Source organism: Sapajus apella, unplaced genomic scaffold, assembly GCF_009761245.1.
Source record: "Sapajus apella isolate SASKATOON/1434 unplaced genomic scaffold, GSC_monkey_1.0 scaffold1, whole genome shotgun sequence".
Lineage (NCBI taxonomy): Eukaryota > Metazoa > Chordata > Mammalia > Primates > Cebidae > Sapajus > Sapajus apella.
The window spans coordinates 32,324-48,393 of NW_022436941.1; the positions used below are offsets into that span (position 1 = coordinate 32,324).

General features: G+C 42.9%; 1 protein-coding gene, 1 long non-coding RNA gene and 1 pseudogene across 4 annotated transcripts in view; 2 read left to right on the forward strand and 1 right to left on the reverse strand.

Annotated features, from left to right (window-relative positions):
- The window catches only part of LOC116565735, a 20,908-nt gene extending 11,554 nt beyond the window's left edge, over positions 1-9,354 (reverse strand). Inside the window, exon 1 of the long non-coding RNA XR_004275575.1 lies at positions 9,343-9,354. This is a non-coding gene — a long non-coding RNA (uncharacterized LOC116565735). The remainder of the gene's footprint in view (positions 1-9,342) is intronic.
- LOC116565551 lies at positions 3,311-4,709 on the forward strand (annotated as a pseudogene). Its single transcript, XR_004275505.1, has one exon. The product of XR_004275505.1 is annotated as a kinetochore protein Spc25 pseudogene (transcript).
- The window catches only part of LOC116564764 (protocadherin gamma-C4), a 41,006-nt gene continuing 33,053 nt past the window's right edge, over positions 8,118-16,070 (forward strand). The window contains exon 1 of one of the 2 annotated variants that reach the window (XM_032298260.1): positions 8,118-13,756. In XM_032298260.1, coding sequence (XP_032154151.1) covers positions 11,327-13,756 — 2,430 coding nt within the window. In that variant the 5' untranslated portion in view covers positions 8,118-11,326. The remainder of the gene's footprint in view (positions 13,757-16,070) is intronic. The other variant, XM_032298418.1, reaches the window with a different exon arrangement.

The following is a 16,070-nucleotide window of genomic DNA, read 5'->3' on the forward strand; positions in this document are numbered from 1 at the left end:
AAAAAAAAAAAAAAAAAAAAAAAAAAAAAAAAAAAACAGATCTTATCACTCCTTGGCCCTCCAGAAAGTCAACAAACAAGATGCCTCGAGCTTCCCAAAAAACCATTGCCATGACATTTGCTCTTGACCAGTCTGCTTTTGAGTTGACTGAACCACTTCTGCCTCTTGTGCTTTGTCTTCAGGATCATACTGGTAAAGCCATGTTTCATCTTCTGCTACAATTCTTTTGAAGAAATCCTTCAGGATCTTGATCACACTTGTTTAAAATTCCAATTGAAAGCTCTAGTCTTACTGCAGCTGATCTATTTTATTTTTATTTTTTTGAGACACAGTCTTGCTCTGTTGCCAGGCTGGAGTAACAGAGCACCATCATGGCTCACTGCAGCCTTGGCCTCGTGGGCTTAAGCAATCTTCCCACCTCAGGCACCCAAGTAGCTGGGACTACAGGCATATGCCACCATGCCTGGCTAATTTTTTTGCAGCTAATCTGGATGTAATGGTTTTGGCACCCATCTAATGGAAAGTTTCCTCAACCTTAAATTTTCAGTCAGAACTGTGTACCTGAACCAACTGAGACATCTATGGTGTTGTCTATTGTTTCTGCTGTTAATTGTAGGTCTTCTTTCATTAGAGCACAGATAAGTTCTTTTTTTTTTTTTCTCCCAAATTGATGTAGATGGTCTTTTGCTGTGGGCTTCATCTTCAACATTGTTTCATCCCTTCTTAAAACAATTTAGTTATTTGTTAGCTGCTGATTTCTTTGGGGCATTGTGTCATAAACTTTTCACAAAACACCAGTGATTTCACCATTCTTCCACTCAAGCTTCATCATAAATGTGATGTCTCTTCTTGTTTCCATTTTGGCAGAATTCATGTTACTCTTATAGGGACTCTTTTCAAACTGATATCTTATTCTTCCTAGTGCCCCAAACTAGATCTTATTCAGATATGTTATAAGAAGTTAGTATGGGTTTATTTTGGTGCAAGAAATATTTTGAAATCCATGGATTTTTTTCATAATATGCATTTTCTGTGAACTTTTTGAAAACTCCTTGTATTAGGGATGTTAGCCCTTCATCCAAGAAATAGACTGCAAATATTTTCTCACAGCTTGTCATTTGCCTTTTGGTATTTTTTTGCAATGCAATTTTTTCGCCTTTGTTTTTGTGTAATGAAATAAATCAATTTTTTTTTTTTTTTGAGACCGAGTCTTAGTCTGTCACCCAGGCTGGAGGGCAATGGCGCCATCTCAGCTCACTGCAACCTCTGTTTCCCAGGTTCAAGTGATTCTCATGTCTCAACTTCTTGAGTAGCTGAGATTACAGGTGCATGCCACCATGCCTGGCTAATTTTTGTATTTTATTAGAGACAATGTTTCACCATGTTGGCCAGGCTGGCCTCAAACTCCTGACCTCAAGTGATCCACCCACCTTGGCCTCCCAAAATGCTGGGATTACAGGCATGAGCCACGGCACCAGGCCGAATCAATGTTTTCTTATATTGCATTTAGGTTTTGGGTAATAGTTAGAAACCTTTCCCCACACCTAGGTTATAGAAACATTCATCACTGTTTTATTCCAGTGCTAGTACTTGCATGGTCTTTGGTTTCCACATTTAGATCCCTGATCTAATTGGAGTTTATTTTTGTATGTGCTGAGATACGGATCTAATTGTATCTTTTTTCCCAAATGACTATCCAGTTGTTCCAATGCCATTTATTAAGAACTACATCTTTGTCTCAGTGATTTGAGATAGAATCTTTATCATGTATGAAACTTCTATAGTGCCAGAAGATTTTTATTTTTTTTCAGACAGGGTCTGGCTTTGTTGCCCAGGCTGGAGTGGCACAATCTCAGCTCACTGCAACCTCTGCCTCACAGGCTCAAGTGCCCCCACCTTAGCCTCTTGAGTAGCTAGGACTGTAGGCACATGCCACGATGCCAGGCTGATTTTTATATTTTTTGTAGAGATGAGGTTTCACCATGTTGCCCAGGCTGGTTTCAAACTCCTGAGCTCAAGCAATCAGCCCACCTCAGCCTCCCAAAGTGCTGGGATTACATCCGTGAGCCACCACACCTGGCTGCCAGAAAATTTTAATGATCAGAATTCTTTCTTCCTCTGTTATATGTTGAAGTGAATTACTTCATTTAGAAAAAAATAGGCCAGGCACAATAGCTCATGCTTGTAATCCTAGCACTTTGGGAGGCTGAGTCGGATGGATCACCTGAGGTTAGAAGTTTGAGACCAGCCTGGCCAACATGGTGAAACCCTATCACTACTAAAAACAAAAAAATTGCTGGGTGTGGTGGCAGGCGCCTATAATCCCAGCTACTTGGGAGGCTGAGATAGGAGAATTACTTAAACCTGGGAGGCAAAGGTTGTGGTGAGCCGAGATGATGCCATTGCACTCCAGGCTGGGCAAGAAGAGGGAAACTCCATCTCATAAATAAATAAATAAATAAATAAATAGCCATACAAGGCTACCCATTTGGTGAGAACTAACAAGTTAGATAGCAATGTAATAGCAAAATATGGGGGGAAAATTGAACACATTATTTCTGAGGAGAATGTAGGTCTTATGGAAGTTTTTCATGTGGACAAATTTAGTAAATTTTTTACAGGTAGTTTCCCGACATGTTTAACCTTTGTGATATAATAAACAGTAAGAAAGTACTAATGTGATCTAAGACTAGAAGAGAATAGCACTAAAATGAGAGATGGGGTAAACTTTTTTTTTTCCCCTTAAGCTTTTGACCTCCAAAATTATTGTTTTTGCTGGGCGCAGTGACTCACTCCTGTAATCCCAGCTCCTTGGGAGGCCAAGATGGGAGGATTACCTGAGCCTGGGAGTTTGAGACAATTCTGGGCAACAAAGCAAGACCCTTTCTCTACAAAAATTTAAAAATTAGCCAGAAATGGTGGCACATGTCTGTAGTCCTAGCTACTTGGGAGGCTGAGGCAGGAGGATTGCTTGAGCCTTTTGAAGTTGAGGCTTCAGTGAGCCATGATCACCCCACTGCACTCCAACCTGGACAACAGAGAAAGACCCTGTCTCAAAAAATAAAACAAAACAGGCACGGTGGCTCACGCCTGTAATCCCAGCACACTGGGAGGCTGAGGCAGGCAGATCATGAGGTCAAGAGATCGAGACCATCCTGGCCAACATGGTGAAACCTCTTCTCTACTAAAAATACAAAAATTAGCTGGGCGTAGTGGCACCCACCTGTAATAATACTAGGAAGCCTGAAGCAGGAGAATCGCTTGAACCCAGGAGGCAGAGGTTGCAGTGAGCCAAGATGTGGCCACTGCATTCCCGCTTGGTGACAGAGTGAGACTCCGTCTCAAAAATAAATAAATAAAGGGGTGGCGGGAAGTGCACTAGGTTTGAAATCGGAAAGTTGGTGGGGCTGCGGGAGCTGAGTCTGAAGCCCAGCTGTTGGCTACCGTGGGCGCAGATCTGCTGTGGGGAAGGCGAGGGGACTCAGGCCTGCCTGCAAAGCATTGTCTTACATGATGGTAGAGGACGAACTGGCACTATTCGATAAAAGCCTAAATGAAATTTGGAATAAATTCAAAAGTACTGACACCTCCTTTCAGATGGCGGGACTAAGAGATACCTACAAGGACTCCCTCAAAGCATTTGCAGAAAAACCGTCTGTGAAATTAAAGGAAGAAGATAGAATGGTTGAGATGTTTCTGGAATATCAAAATCAGATTAGCAGGCAAAATAAGCTCACTCAAGAAAAAAAAGAATAACTTGTTAAAATTGATTGCTGAAGTAAAAGACAAAAAGCAAGAATTGGAAGTACTGACTACAAATATCCAGGATCTTAAGGAAGAATATTCTAGGAAGAAGGAAACTATTTCTACTGCTAATAAAGCGAATGCAGAGAGGTTGAAAAGGCTGCAGAAATCTGCAGACTTGTATAAAGATCGACTTGGACTAGAAATTCGAAAAATTTATGGTGAGAAATTGCAGTTTATATTCACTAATATTGACCCTAAGAATCCTGAGAGCCCATTTATGTTTTCCCTGCATCTAAATGAAGCAAGGGACTATGAAGTGTCAGATAGTGCCCCTCATCTTGAGTGCCTAGCAGAATTTCAAGAGAATGTAAGGAAGACCAACAATTTTTCAGCTTTTCTTGCCAATGTTCAGAAAGATTTTACTGCCACGGTTTATAATTAATGTACAAATAGTATATATTAAAACAGTTTACTTTTCTTCTCTGTTGTGTATCTCTTTTTAAAAGAATTCTCATTATCTGTTGTCTGCCTGTAATTCTTTGGTATTTCTGTAACATTTTGTGTGGTTTACGTCTTTCAATCACAGTAGTCCATCCTTATCTACAGTTTTGCTTTCCACGCTCAGTTACTCATGGTTTCAGTTACCCCAGTCAACTGTGGTCTAAAAATATTAAATGGGTAGAGTGCAGTACAAGATATTTTGAGAGAGAGAAAAAAGTATTTCATATATATAACTTTTATTACAGCATGTTTTTATAATTGTTCTATTTTATTATTAGTTATTGTGGTTAATCTCTTTCTGTGCCTAATTCATAAATTAAGCTTTATCATAGATATTTGTATGTGGGGGAAAAACAGTCTATATAGGATTCGACACTATCTGAGGTTTCAGACATCTACTAAGGGTCTTGGAACATGCCCCACAGATAAGGGAGAACCACCGAACTTTAATTAAAATCTTAGGGAAAAGTATAAAGTAAAATGTGTTCTTCTAAAAATGAAAGATAATTAATTCACTACTTTTCTTTAAATGTCAAGCATGGTAATTTATGGCTAGTCCTGGGAGTGGAAATATGTTCAACTGGCACTGTGTCTCAGTGGTCTCCAAGCTTTTAGACCACTTAATATTAATATGGACTCTTAATATTAAAAAATTAAAAGGACTGACCCAGAAACATAAATAAATAAATAAATATAAATAAAAGTAAAAAAATAGAGCCAGGCACAGTGGCTCACACCTGTAATCCCAGAACTTTGGGAGGCTGAGGCCGGTGGATCGCCAGAGGTCATGAGTTCAAGACCAGCCTGACCAACATGGAGAAACCCCGTCTCTATTAAAAATACAAAATTAGCTGGGTGTGCTGCCATGCCTGTAATCCCAGCTACTCTGAGGCTGAGGCAGGAGAATCCCTTAAACCTGGGAGGCAAAGGTTGCGGTGAGCCAAGATCACACCATTGCACTCCAGCCTGGGCAACAAGAGCGAAACTCTATCTCAGAAATAAATAAGTAACTAAATAAGTTCCAAAATATTTTGATGGCATAATTTCTTCTTGTTCTAACAAAACTACATATGCATTTGTCCTATGACCCAGCAATCACATTTTTAGGAATTTATCATAAATATACAACTGAAAAATTACAAAAATACATATATACGAGGTTATTTGTTACAGCATTATTTGTAATTGCAAAAATATTGTAGATAGAATAGAGGTCATATAAAACTTATTCTTAAGATTCAGAGTGAGGATGGTGGCTTATGCCTGTAATCCCAGCACTTTGGAGACTGAGGCAGGTAGGTCACCTGAGATCAGGAGTTCGAGACCAGCCTGGCCAGCATGGTGAAAACCCGTCTCTACCAAAAATACAAAAATTAACTGGACATGATGGCATACCTGTAATCCCAGCTACTTGGGAGGCGGAGGCAACAAGAACTACTTGAACCCTGGAGGCAGAGGCTGTAGTGATGCGAGATCATGCCACTACACTCCAGCCTGGGCAACAGACTGTCTCAAAAACAAATAAACAAAAAAAAAAAGCAAACAACAAAAAAAGATTCACAGATCATCTTATCAAATCAAAGTATGCAAAATATTCATGTAAACTTCAGATAAATATGAAGGCTAAACCATTCAGCTTCTTCACCAAATCCTTGAATGTCCCACTTGACTAAATTGAAACATGTTTGTTTGATTTATTGGCTAACTGTTTTTATTCCATTTTTCCTCAAAAGATCCCATAATTTGACCTTAGGATGCTGTTCAAATAAACAAATTAGATTGAATGAAAAGACTGCTAGATGATTTTAGGATTTTATATATTTTTTCCTTATGTGCAATAATTTAATAGCATCTTGAATAGGATTTTCTGATATTACTAACCCTCTGGGAATAATATTTGGTAATTAGACAGTTAGCTAATATTAAAATATATATTAGGTAATATTTATTGAGAGTTTCCTCTGTGCAAAGCAAGGTCAGCTTCATGGGCATGTGACCTGTGCAGTGATACGGGGCTTCATGCTTAGATGGGATGCCTTGCTTCGAAGGTCCCTACCCTTTGGTTAGGGCTCTGCTGTTACCATCTTGAAATTTTTAATAATTTTTTTTTTTGAGTCAGGGTCTTGCTGTGTCACCCAGGCTGGAGTGCAGTGGACTCGCTACAGCCTTGAACTCCTGGGCTCAAGTGATCCTCCCACTTCAGCCTTCTGAGTAGTTAGGACAACAAACACACGCCATCATGCTCAGATAAGTTTTTTGTTTGTTTTTGTTTTTGTAGAGATGGGGCTCTCACTGTGTTGCTGAGGCTGCTCTCAAATTCCTGGCCTCAAGTGATTCTCCCGCCTCAGCTTCCCAAAGTGCTGGGACTACAGGCATGAGCCATCATGCCTGCTCAATTATTTTTAATAAGAAGCCCAAGCCCCCTTCTTTCTTCCTTCCTTCCTTCCTTCCTTCCCTCCCTCACTCACTCACTCACTCACTCACTCACTCTCTCTCCCTTTCTCTTTCTTTCTTTCTTTTTTTTCTGTGTCCCTCTGTTGGCCAGGCTGGAGTACAGTGGTGTGATCTTGGCTCACTGCAACCTCTGCCTCCTGGATTCAAGTGATTCTCCTGCCTCAACCTCCATAGTAGCTAGGATTACAGGTGCCCAACAACAGGCCCGGCTAATTTTTTGTATTTTTAGTAGAGACAGCGTTTTGTCATGTTGTCCAGGCTGCTCTCAAACTCCTGATCTTATGTGATCTGCCCATCTTGGTCTCCGAAAGTGCTGGGATTACAGGTGTGACCCACCACGCCCCGCCTCCAAGCCCCCTATTTTTATTTTGCACTCATTTTAAAAGTTATGTAGCTAGTTCTAGTTATGTTTTTAGCAAGGAAGGTGTATAATCTCATGTTCATTTTCAAAAGATTACTCAGGTCTCTGCATGTGAAATGGAATTTAGGGAATGCAAAAGTGGGAGTAAGAATAACACCAAGGAAACTATGACAGCATTTAAGGTGGCTTTGACTCAGGGGTGGCAATAGATATGGTTAGTAATTGATAGTTTCAAAACATATTTTGGGAGTAGTAAGCATTGATATGGATTCATAATTTACTGGATGCGGGGATGCAGAAAAAAATATTAAAAATTACTTCTGAAATTCTGGCTGGAATAGAAGTGCCACTTACCAGGTGAGGAAGGTTAGAGACCTAACACATCTGAGGGTGTGGTTAAAAGCTGAGTCTGACATTATGCTATGTCATATAAAAGACATATAAAAGACTACCTATTTTACAATTCCTTTTTAATAAAATATCTGGAAAAAGCAAAACTATGGTTTCCTGAGGCTGAAGGTAGGAAGATTGACTACAGACAGGCATGAGGGAAATTTTGGGGGTCATGAGCATATTCCAAAACTGGATTGTGGGATTGGTTGCGTTACTGTATAAATTTATTAAAAATTCCTGCATTGTATGGGGCACTATATTGTATGTAGAAAACTGTTAAAAGATTTTTTTTTTTTTTTTTTGAGACGGAGTTTCACTCATGTTACCCAGGCTGGAGTGCAATGGCGTGATCTCAGCTCACCGCAACCTCCGCCTCCTGGGTTCAGGCAATTCTCCTGCCTCAGCCTCCTGAGTAGCTGGGATTACAGGCACGCACCACCATGCCCAGCTGATTTTTTGTATTTTTAGTAGAGACGGGGTTTCACCATGTTGACCAGGATGGTCTCGATCTCTTGACCTCGTGATCCACCCGCCTCGGCCTCCCAAAGTGCTGGGATTACAGGCTTGAGCCACCGCGCCCGGCAAAAGATTTTTTAAATGATTGACATGTCTGTGGTTATATCAATGAGTCCCATGAAGCTAAAAATAAAAGTTTCTTGGTTACATAGCTACTAGGTGTAATATCCAATATTGGAATTTGAATCTTTTTGACACTAAGACCTTACTTCGATCATATAATATGTCCATTTTCTATTTTAAAATTATATTATAAATGCTGCATCCCATTGATCAGAAGCTCTCTTGAAATTATAAAACAGAGAAGAAAAAAAATAAAGACTGGGAAATTGTGTTGAATCAGTATATAATTCCTGTATACTGGTCCTTCCACTTCCTCTAGAAATAAGTGATACAACAAGTTATGGCATCTTTGTTTATTATCCACTGTGAGTTGTATTACCACACTTTACTTGGCTCTTTGGCAAACTATATTATCTCTTCAGATCATTAGGGCTAGGAAATAGTTTCATTAGGCCCACTGGTAACTTGAAGGAGTAAATGTATCTTCCAAAAATGCTTACTTCCAGGAAGATTGGGTCCACACAAATGAATACATATATAGTCCTTAGTGTATGCTATGATTATTACACTATGCCATTAGCTTAAAGATTGTTATGTTAATAAGCGTTAAGTGCCTCCTGTACTAGACTATGGGGATACAAGCGGCCACCAAAATAGCATGGTCCCTGCCCCCCTGGAGCTTCTTTTTTTCTTTTTCAGTGGGAGAAGCAGACATTTTGCTTAAGCAAAAATGATTATAAAATTTAAAGTTGTGCCAAGTTCAATGGACAGGAAAGATTTGTAGAAATTAGCAAAGCAAAGGGAGGGAGGAGAAAGCAGCTTTCCTGGCAAAAGAACAGCCTGTGTGAAGGCCCTGAGGCAGGGAAGAGCTGGGGTTCTGACCACAATCAAAGCAGTGAAATGGAGTATAGTGAGAGAGACAGAGAAGACAGGAGAACTTGGACACCTTGCAAAGGATTTGGTATTTTAATTCAGGAGCAATACGATGCTACTAAGGAGTAGCTGGAGAATTGTGTGAGCCAATTAAAATTCTAGGAAGATCAACATCATTATTGTGGAGAATGGATACACAAGGGTTCTGTTGGTTCGTGAAGAGGTCTTAAGAAAACTATGATCTCGGTGCAGTGGCTTATGCCTGTAGTCCTAGCTACTCGGAAGTCTGAGGTAGGAGGATCCCTTGAGCCCGAGGAGTTGGAGGTTGCAGCGAGCTATGATTGTTCCACTGTACTCTAGCTTGGACGACAGAGTGAAATCCTGTCTCAGAAGCAAAAACCAAAAAACAAGCAACAACAAAAGCCTCAGAAAACTACAGATCTTATTATCAAGAAAATGACAGGCCTTATTATTGAGAGAACTGCTTACACTTTTAAAAGCTGATTTTCAAAAAACAGATCGTAAATTAAGTGATGCTGAATGGCGTAAAAAAAGATTGATAAACTAGTGTATCTCTGAATAACCCACTAGATCAGTGCTTGTCAAATTTTACTGTGTTTTCAGATCACCCTGGTGTTTTGTTAAAATGTAAATCCTGGCTCAGTAGGTCTGAAGGAGAGCATTTCTGCATTTCTAACAAGCTCCCCAGCCGATGCCTAGACCACTGGTCCTCACACTTTGAGTAGCAAGTGACTGGGCTATACTCTATATTCTAAATTCTGAATGTGTTCTATCTTCTGATGCCTATCAGCCCTCTTGGTGGTCTGGCTAATTACCAAACTTGAGCATTTAAACCTGGGAGTTTTCAGAGATGAATTGAAGTGTTAAAGATGTGGAAATATAGGTCACATATGGCTTTTCATCTCTTCGAGAAATATCCTATATATCCTTACTTCTTATCTATCTACCTAACCTATGTGCCTACCTCTCCACCTATGTTCAAGGTTCTGTTATACTTCAAAAGGACTCTATGCAATCAAAGTGATGTCCAAAACAAGTCTACAGAGATACTATGAGGCTCTAACACTTTACATCTAATGGGGTGGTTTGCATCATTAATTGAGGCTTACTCTGTGCCAAGCTCTTTACCTGACTTCTTCATTTAATAGAATAGGAATCCAGGAACCTTTAGAGGCTAGTTTCTTGTTCAAGGATATACATCTCAACTCTGGCTTATATCACACTGGACTCTTATTCACTATCCTAATCACTGCAGTTTTGTTTGGTGACTACAGTTCTAAATCCAGAAAACTCAAGGCTCTTTATTCTGTGGCTAAAGGCTTTGTATTTCTCTAAAGATTTGTGAAGCGTTGCTGCCATTATTTCAATAATTTTATAAAAATCCTAGGTGGTAAATAGGTCTGGCTTTTTTTCTTTTAAAAATCTTCTCTGTCTTCTTCTTCATTAGCAGTGCAACTTCTTGTGGCTTATAGTACCCAAGATCTTGGGAAAAGGATTGATCAAGTAAAGGGAAACAACAGATTATGCTCTGTGATTGAGATCATGCTTCTTGTGAAAGACAGGGTAGGGAAATTTTTAACTTCTCCCTGGTTCCTAAAAAATGAGAGCTAACAATGACATCCAGTTTTAAAAGAAATAAAATCTGAGTCGTACTTTTAAATTCTGTAAGACAGAGTTAAACCAATAGATAGTAACTCCTGCTAATTTGATAGTAGCTCCAGAGAGTGAGGGAATGACAGGGAATGCTAGTTTCATTTGGTAAGAGATAAAACTGAAATTATTAATGTCTCCAAGGAAATGCTAAATGCCTCCTTACAAATATGGTCCAGCTAATTGTTGGTCTTCCAACAAACCAGATTTGTTGATGTTTTCCCAGACAACGTTGTGTCGTTTTCGGTTTCGTTCGATCCCCCTTCCTGTGATCAAAGAAAGCGATTCAAGTGTTTAATGTGTCTTGATTTGGACTGGCGACTTGCAGAACGGCTAGCCTCATTGCCCCGCGTCTGCCTTTCCCTAAGGTAGGTTTCCTGTGCACAGATACTGGCAAGGCGCTTTGACTGGAAACTCTGGAAAGAAGCCAAAGGAAAGTGAAGTTCCTGGCGCTAGCGCGTGTCCTGCTCAGAGAGCCCGGCGCTAGCTCATTCTTCGTGCAGTTATTGGCTGGGACTCTGTGTGCCGCTGTCGGCCAATGAAGACGCTGGAGATCGAGCCCCGGCCCGTCCCCTTTCTGCGCCCCGGGATGAGGCAGAGACTGAACAGCCGGCGAGCAAATCAACGGCATCCAGAAAGCCATGTCGGACTCGGCGCCCAGCGCCCAAGCGCTAACCCGCTGAAAGTTTCTCAGCGAAATCGCAGGGACGATCTGGACCCCGCTGAGAGGAACTGCTTTTGAGTGAGATGGTCCCAGAGGCCTGGAGAAGAGGACTGGTAAGCACCGGGAGGGTAGTGGGAGTTTTGCTTCTTCTTAGTGCCTTGAACAAGGCTTCCACCGTCATTCACTATGAGATCCTGGAGGAAAGAGAGAAGGGTTTCGCTGTGGGCAATGTGGTCGCGAACCTTGGTTTGGATCTCGGTAGCCTGTCAGCCCGCAGGCTCCGGGTGGTGTCTGGAGCTAGCCGAAAATTCTTTGAGGTGAACCGGGAGACCGGAGAGATGTTCGTGAACGACCGTCTGGATCGAGAGGAGCTGTGTGGGACACTGCCCTCTTGCACTGTAACTCTGGAGTTGGTAGTGGAGAACCCGCTGGAGCTGTTCAGCGTGGAAGTGGTGATCCAGGACATCAACGACAACAATCCTGCTTTCCCTACCCGGGAAATGAAATTGGAGATTAGCGAGGCCATGGCGCCCGGGACGCGCTTTCCGCTCGAGAGCGCGCACGATCCCGATGTGGGAAGCAACTCTTTACAAACCTATGAGCTGAGCCGAAACGAATACTTTGCGCTTCGCGTGCAGATGCGGGAGGACAGCACCAAGTACGCGGAGCTGGTGCTGGAGCGCGCCCTGGACCGAGAACGAGAGCCTAGTCTCCAGTTAGTACTGACCGCGTTGGACGGTGGAACCCCGGCTCTCTCTGCCAGCCTGCCTATCCACATCACGGTGCTGGACGCGAATGACAATGCGCCTGTCTTCAACCAGTCCTTGTACCGGGCGCGCGTCCTGGAGGATGCACCCCCGGGCACGCGCGTGGTGCAAGTCCTTGCAACGGATCTGGATGAAGGCCCCAACGGTGAAATTATTTACTCCTTCGGCAGCCACAACCGCGCCGGCGTGCGGGAACTATTCGCCTTAGACCTTGTAACCGGAGTGCTGACAATCAAGGGTCGACTGGACTTCGAGGACACCAAACTCCATGAGATTTACATCCAGGCCAAAGACAAGGGCACCAATCCCGAAGGAGCACATTGCAAAGTGTTGGTGGAAGTTGTGGATGTGAATGACAATGCCCCGGAGATCACAGTCACCTCCGTGTATAGCCCAGTACCCGAGGATGCCCCTCTGGGAACTGTCATCGCTTTGCTCAGTGTGACTGACCTTGATGCCGGCGAGAACGGGCTGGTGACCTGCGAAGTTCCACCAGGTTTACCTTTCAGCCTTACTTCTTCCCTCAAGAATTACTTCACTTTGAAAACCAGTGCAGACCTGGATCGGGAGACTGTGCCAGAATACAATCTCAGCATCACCGCCCGAGATGCGGGAACTCCTTCCCTCTCAGCCCTTACAATAGTGCGTGTTCAAGTGTCCGACATCAATGACAACCCTCCACAATCTTCTCAATCTTCCTACGACGTTTACATTGAAGAAAACAACCTCCCAGGGGCTCCAATACTAAACCTTAGTGTCTGGGACCCCGACGCCCCGCAGAATGCTCGGCTTTCTTTCTTTCTCTTGGAGCAAGGAGCTGAAACCGGGCTAGTGGGTCGCTATTTCACAATAAATCGTGACAATGGCATAGTATCATCCTTAGTGCCCCTAGACTACGAGGATCGACGGGAATTTGAATTAACAGCTCATATCAGCGATGGGGGCACCCCGGTCCTGGCCACCAACATCAGCGTGAACATATTTGTCACTGATCGCAATGACAATGCCCCCCAGGTCCTATATCCTCGGCCAGGTGGGAGCTCGGTGGAGATGCTGCCTCGAGGTACCGCAGCAGGCCACCTAGTGTCACGGGTGGTAGGCTGGGACGCGGATGCAGGACACAACGCCTGGCTCTCCTACAGTCTCTTGGGAGCCCCTAACCAGAGCCTTTTTGCCATAGGGCTCCACACTGGTCAAATCAGCACTGCCCGTCCAGTCCAGGACACAGATTCACCCAGGCAGACTCTCACGGTCTTGATTAAAGACAATGGGGAGCCTTCGCTGTCCACCACTGCTACCCTCACTGTGTCAGTAACCGAGGACTCTCCTGAGGCCCGAGCCGAGTTCCCCTCTGGCTCCGCCCCCCGGGAGCAGAACAAAAATCTCACCTTTTATCTACTTCTTTCTCTAATCCTGGTTTCTGTGGGGTTCGTGGTCACAGCGTTCGGAGTAATCATATTCAAAGTTTACAAGTGGAAGCAGTCTAGAGACCTATACCGAGCCCCGGTGAGCTCACTGTACCGAACACCAGGGCCCTCCTTGCACGCGGACGCCGTGCGAGGAGGACTGATGTCGCCACAACTTTACCATCAGGTGTATCTCACCACGGACTCTCGCCGCAGCGACCCGCTGCTGAAGAAACCTGGTGCAGCCAGCCCACTGGCCAGCCGCCAGAACACGCTGCGGAGCTGCGATCCTGTGTTCTACAGGCAGGTGTTGGGTGCAGAGAGCGCCCCTCCCGGACAGGTAAGGATTAGCAAGCCATGCTTGACCCTGTTAGTGCCTTTTGATTTCTACATCATATTGAGGAAGGAATGGAGCTGTTTTTTAGTGATGAAGATGTTTTCCTGATTATGCATTCACAGTTTCACCTGACCTTTCCTAGATCAAATTTAATGCCTTTGTGAAATGGTGGCCTGCATTTCAGGGGGAGATACTTGACTCATCTGTGGACCCAATTCATATCCTCAGCTCTCATTTGCTATCACAGCTGACCAATCTTGCTAAGGGGTGGTTCAGCCAAAACACAAGATCTCAGCGATCAGAGTTTGCCTTGGTATAGTTTACATTAGGAATAAGTTTCTGGATACCTCTAACCAGTGGCAGCTTCTAGGAATACAAAAACTACGTCATTCCCCCACCTTGCAAGTGATTGTGATGTTTGTATTAAAACTAACAGTTTTTTAATAATTTTCCTTTGTTTACAAAGATCCTGTATCTCATTCTTAGATAATTTTCTATGAACAAAATGAAATTATGGGCATCCTTTAAATTTTATTTCAAGTACTCTACTGGAAATAATGTGCACCCTACTTACAAATTACCTTGTAACAGTGATGCATGTTTGCTGGAAAATACAGAAAAGTATTTTAAAAATTTAAACTATAATCTCCAAACCCAAAGATAACCACTTTTAATTATAAAAGTAATAATTTGTTTTGAAAATAAATCTAGATGACACACACACAAAAAGCACAAAGTAGCCAGACTCAGTGGTGTACACCTGTAGTTCCGGCTACTCAGTGGCTGAGGTGGGAGGACTGCTTGAGCCCAGGAGTTCTGGGCTGCGGTGCACTATGCTGATCTATTGATCAGTCCACTGTCTGCACTAAGTTCAGCATGAATACAGTGACCTCTTGGGAAGGCAGGGCCATCAGGTGGCTTAAGAGGGGATGAACTGGCCTGGGTTGGAAATGGAGAAGATCAAAACTGCTGTGCTATCCAGTAGTGGGATCACACCTGTGAATAGCCACTGCACTCTAGCCTAGGCAATATCGGGAAACCCTGTCTCTTTAACAATAACAACAACAAAAAACCCAGAAACTACAAAAGGAGAGTCTTTTTGGTGCCTCCAGTGTCAGTCCCTGTCCTTCCAGCCTTGTTTTTCTTAAGTGTATGTACAATGTGAAAGGTAGAGAAATTCATATCCTTAGAAAGGTAAAGCATTCATTTAGGGTGGTATGCAAGGATACCGTCCAAGGCATGGTATCCATGCAAGGTGACTGCAAGGCATTTGCCCTGGAGAGAACCCTATACATACTCTCACCTGTAGGAGAACTGCTGTTATTCTATTACTCAGTGCATCATTGCTATCAACTCTTGGATTTGGCAGTTAGATAAATGAGGTTCTACCATTTACCAACTATACTATGAATTTGTGGCCAAGTTACTCAATCTCCTTTCTAAGCCTCCTCCAAAAATGCAAAAGGGAATAATAAGTGTTCTTTAAGATTCATGCATGGTATAATGTGTGCAAAGTGCTTAGCACAATGCCTGGCATATCATAACTGTTAAAAAGTTATTAGCCAGCTCCCAGCATTTTGGAAGGCTGAGGTGGGAGGGTTGCTTGAGGCCAGGAGTTCAAGACCGGCCTGGGCAACATAATGAGACCCTGTCTCTACCAAAAAAAAAAAAAAAAATTGGGAGCTGGGCACGGTGACTCACTCCTGTAATCCCAGAACTTTGGAAGGCTGCAGCAGGTGGATCACAAGGTCAGGAGTTCGAGACGAGCCTAACCAACATGGTGAAACCCTGTCTATACTAAAAATACAAAAATTAGCCAGGCATGGTGGCATGTGCCTGTAATCTCATCTACTCAGGAGGCGAAGGCAGGAGAATCACTTGAACCCAGGAAGCAGAGGTTGTAGTAAGCCAAGATCACGCCACTGCACTCCAGCCTGGGTGACAGAGACCCTGTCTCAAAAAAAAACTTTTTTTTCATTAGCTGGGCATGTTGGCATGCACCTGTGGTACCAGCTGCTTGGGAGGCTGCAGTGAGAGAATTGCTTGAGGCTGGGAGGTTGAAGCTACAGTCAGCTGTGATTGTACCACTGCTCTTCAACCATGGCAATAGAGTGAGAGCCTGTCTAAAAAAAAAATTATTAGCTATTACTATTATTATTTTTATTAGTTCTTCACCACCTAAAATCTTAAACACACCTTGGAAATAAGCATATGAGAACAACCAAAAATGTCAAAATAGAAGCACATATGAAAAGGCTAAAAAAGGATGAAAGCCAGCAAGAAACAGCTGCTGCTCTTTTGGTCAGCTTTGACAGCA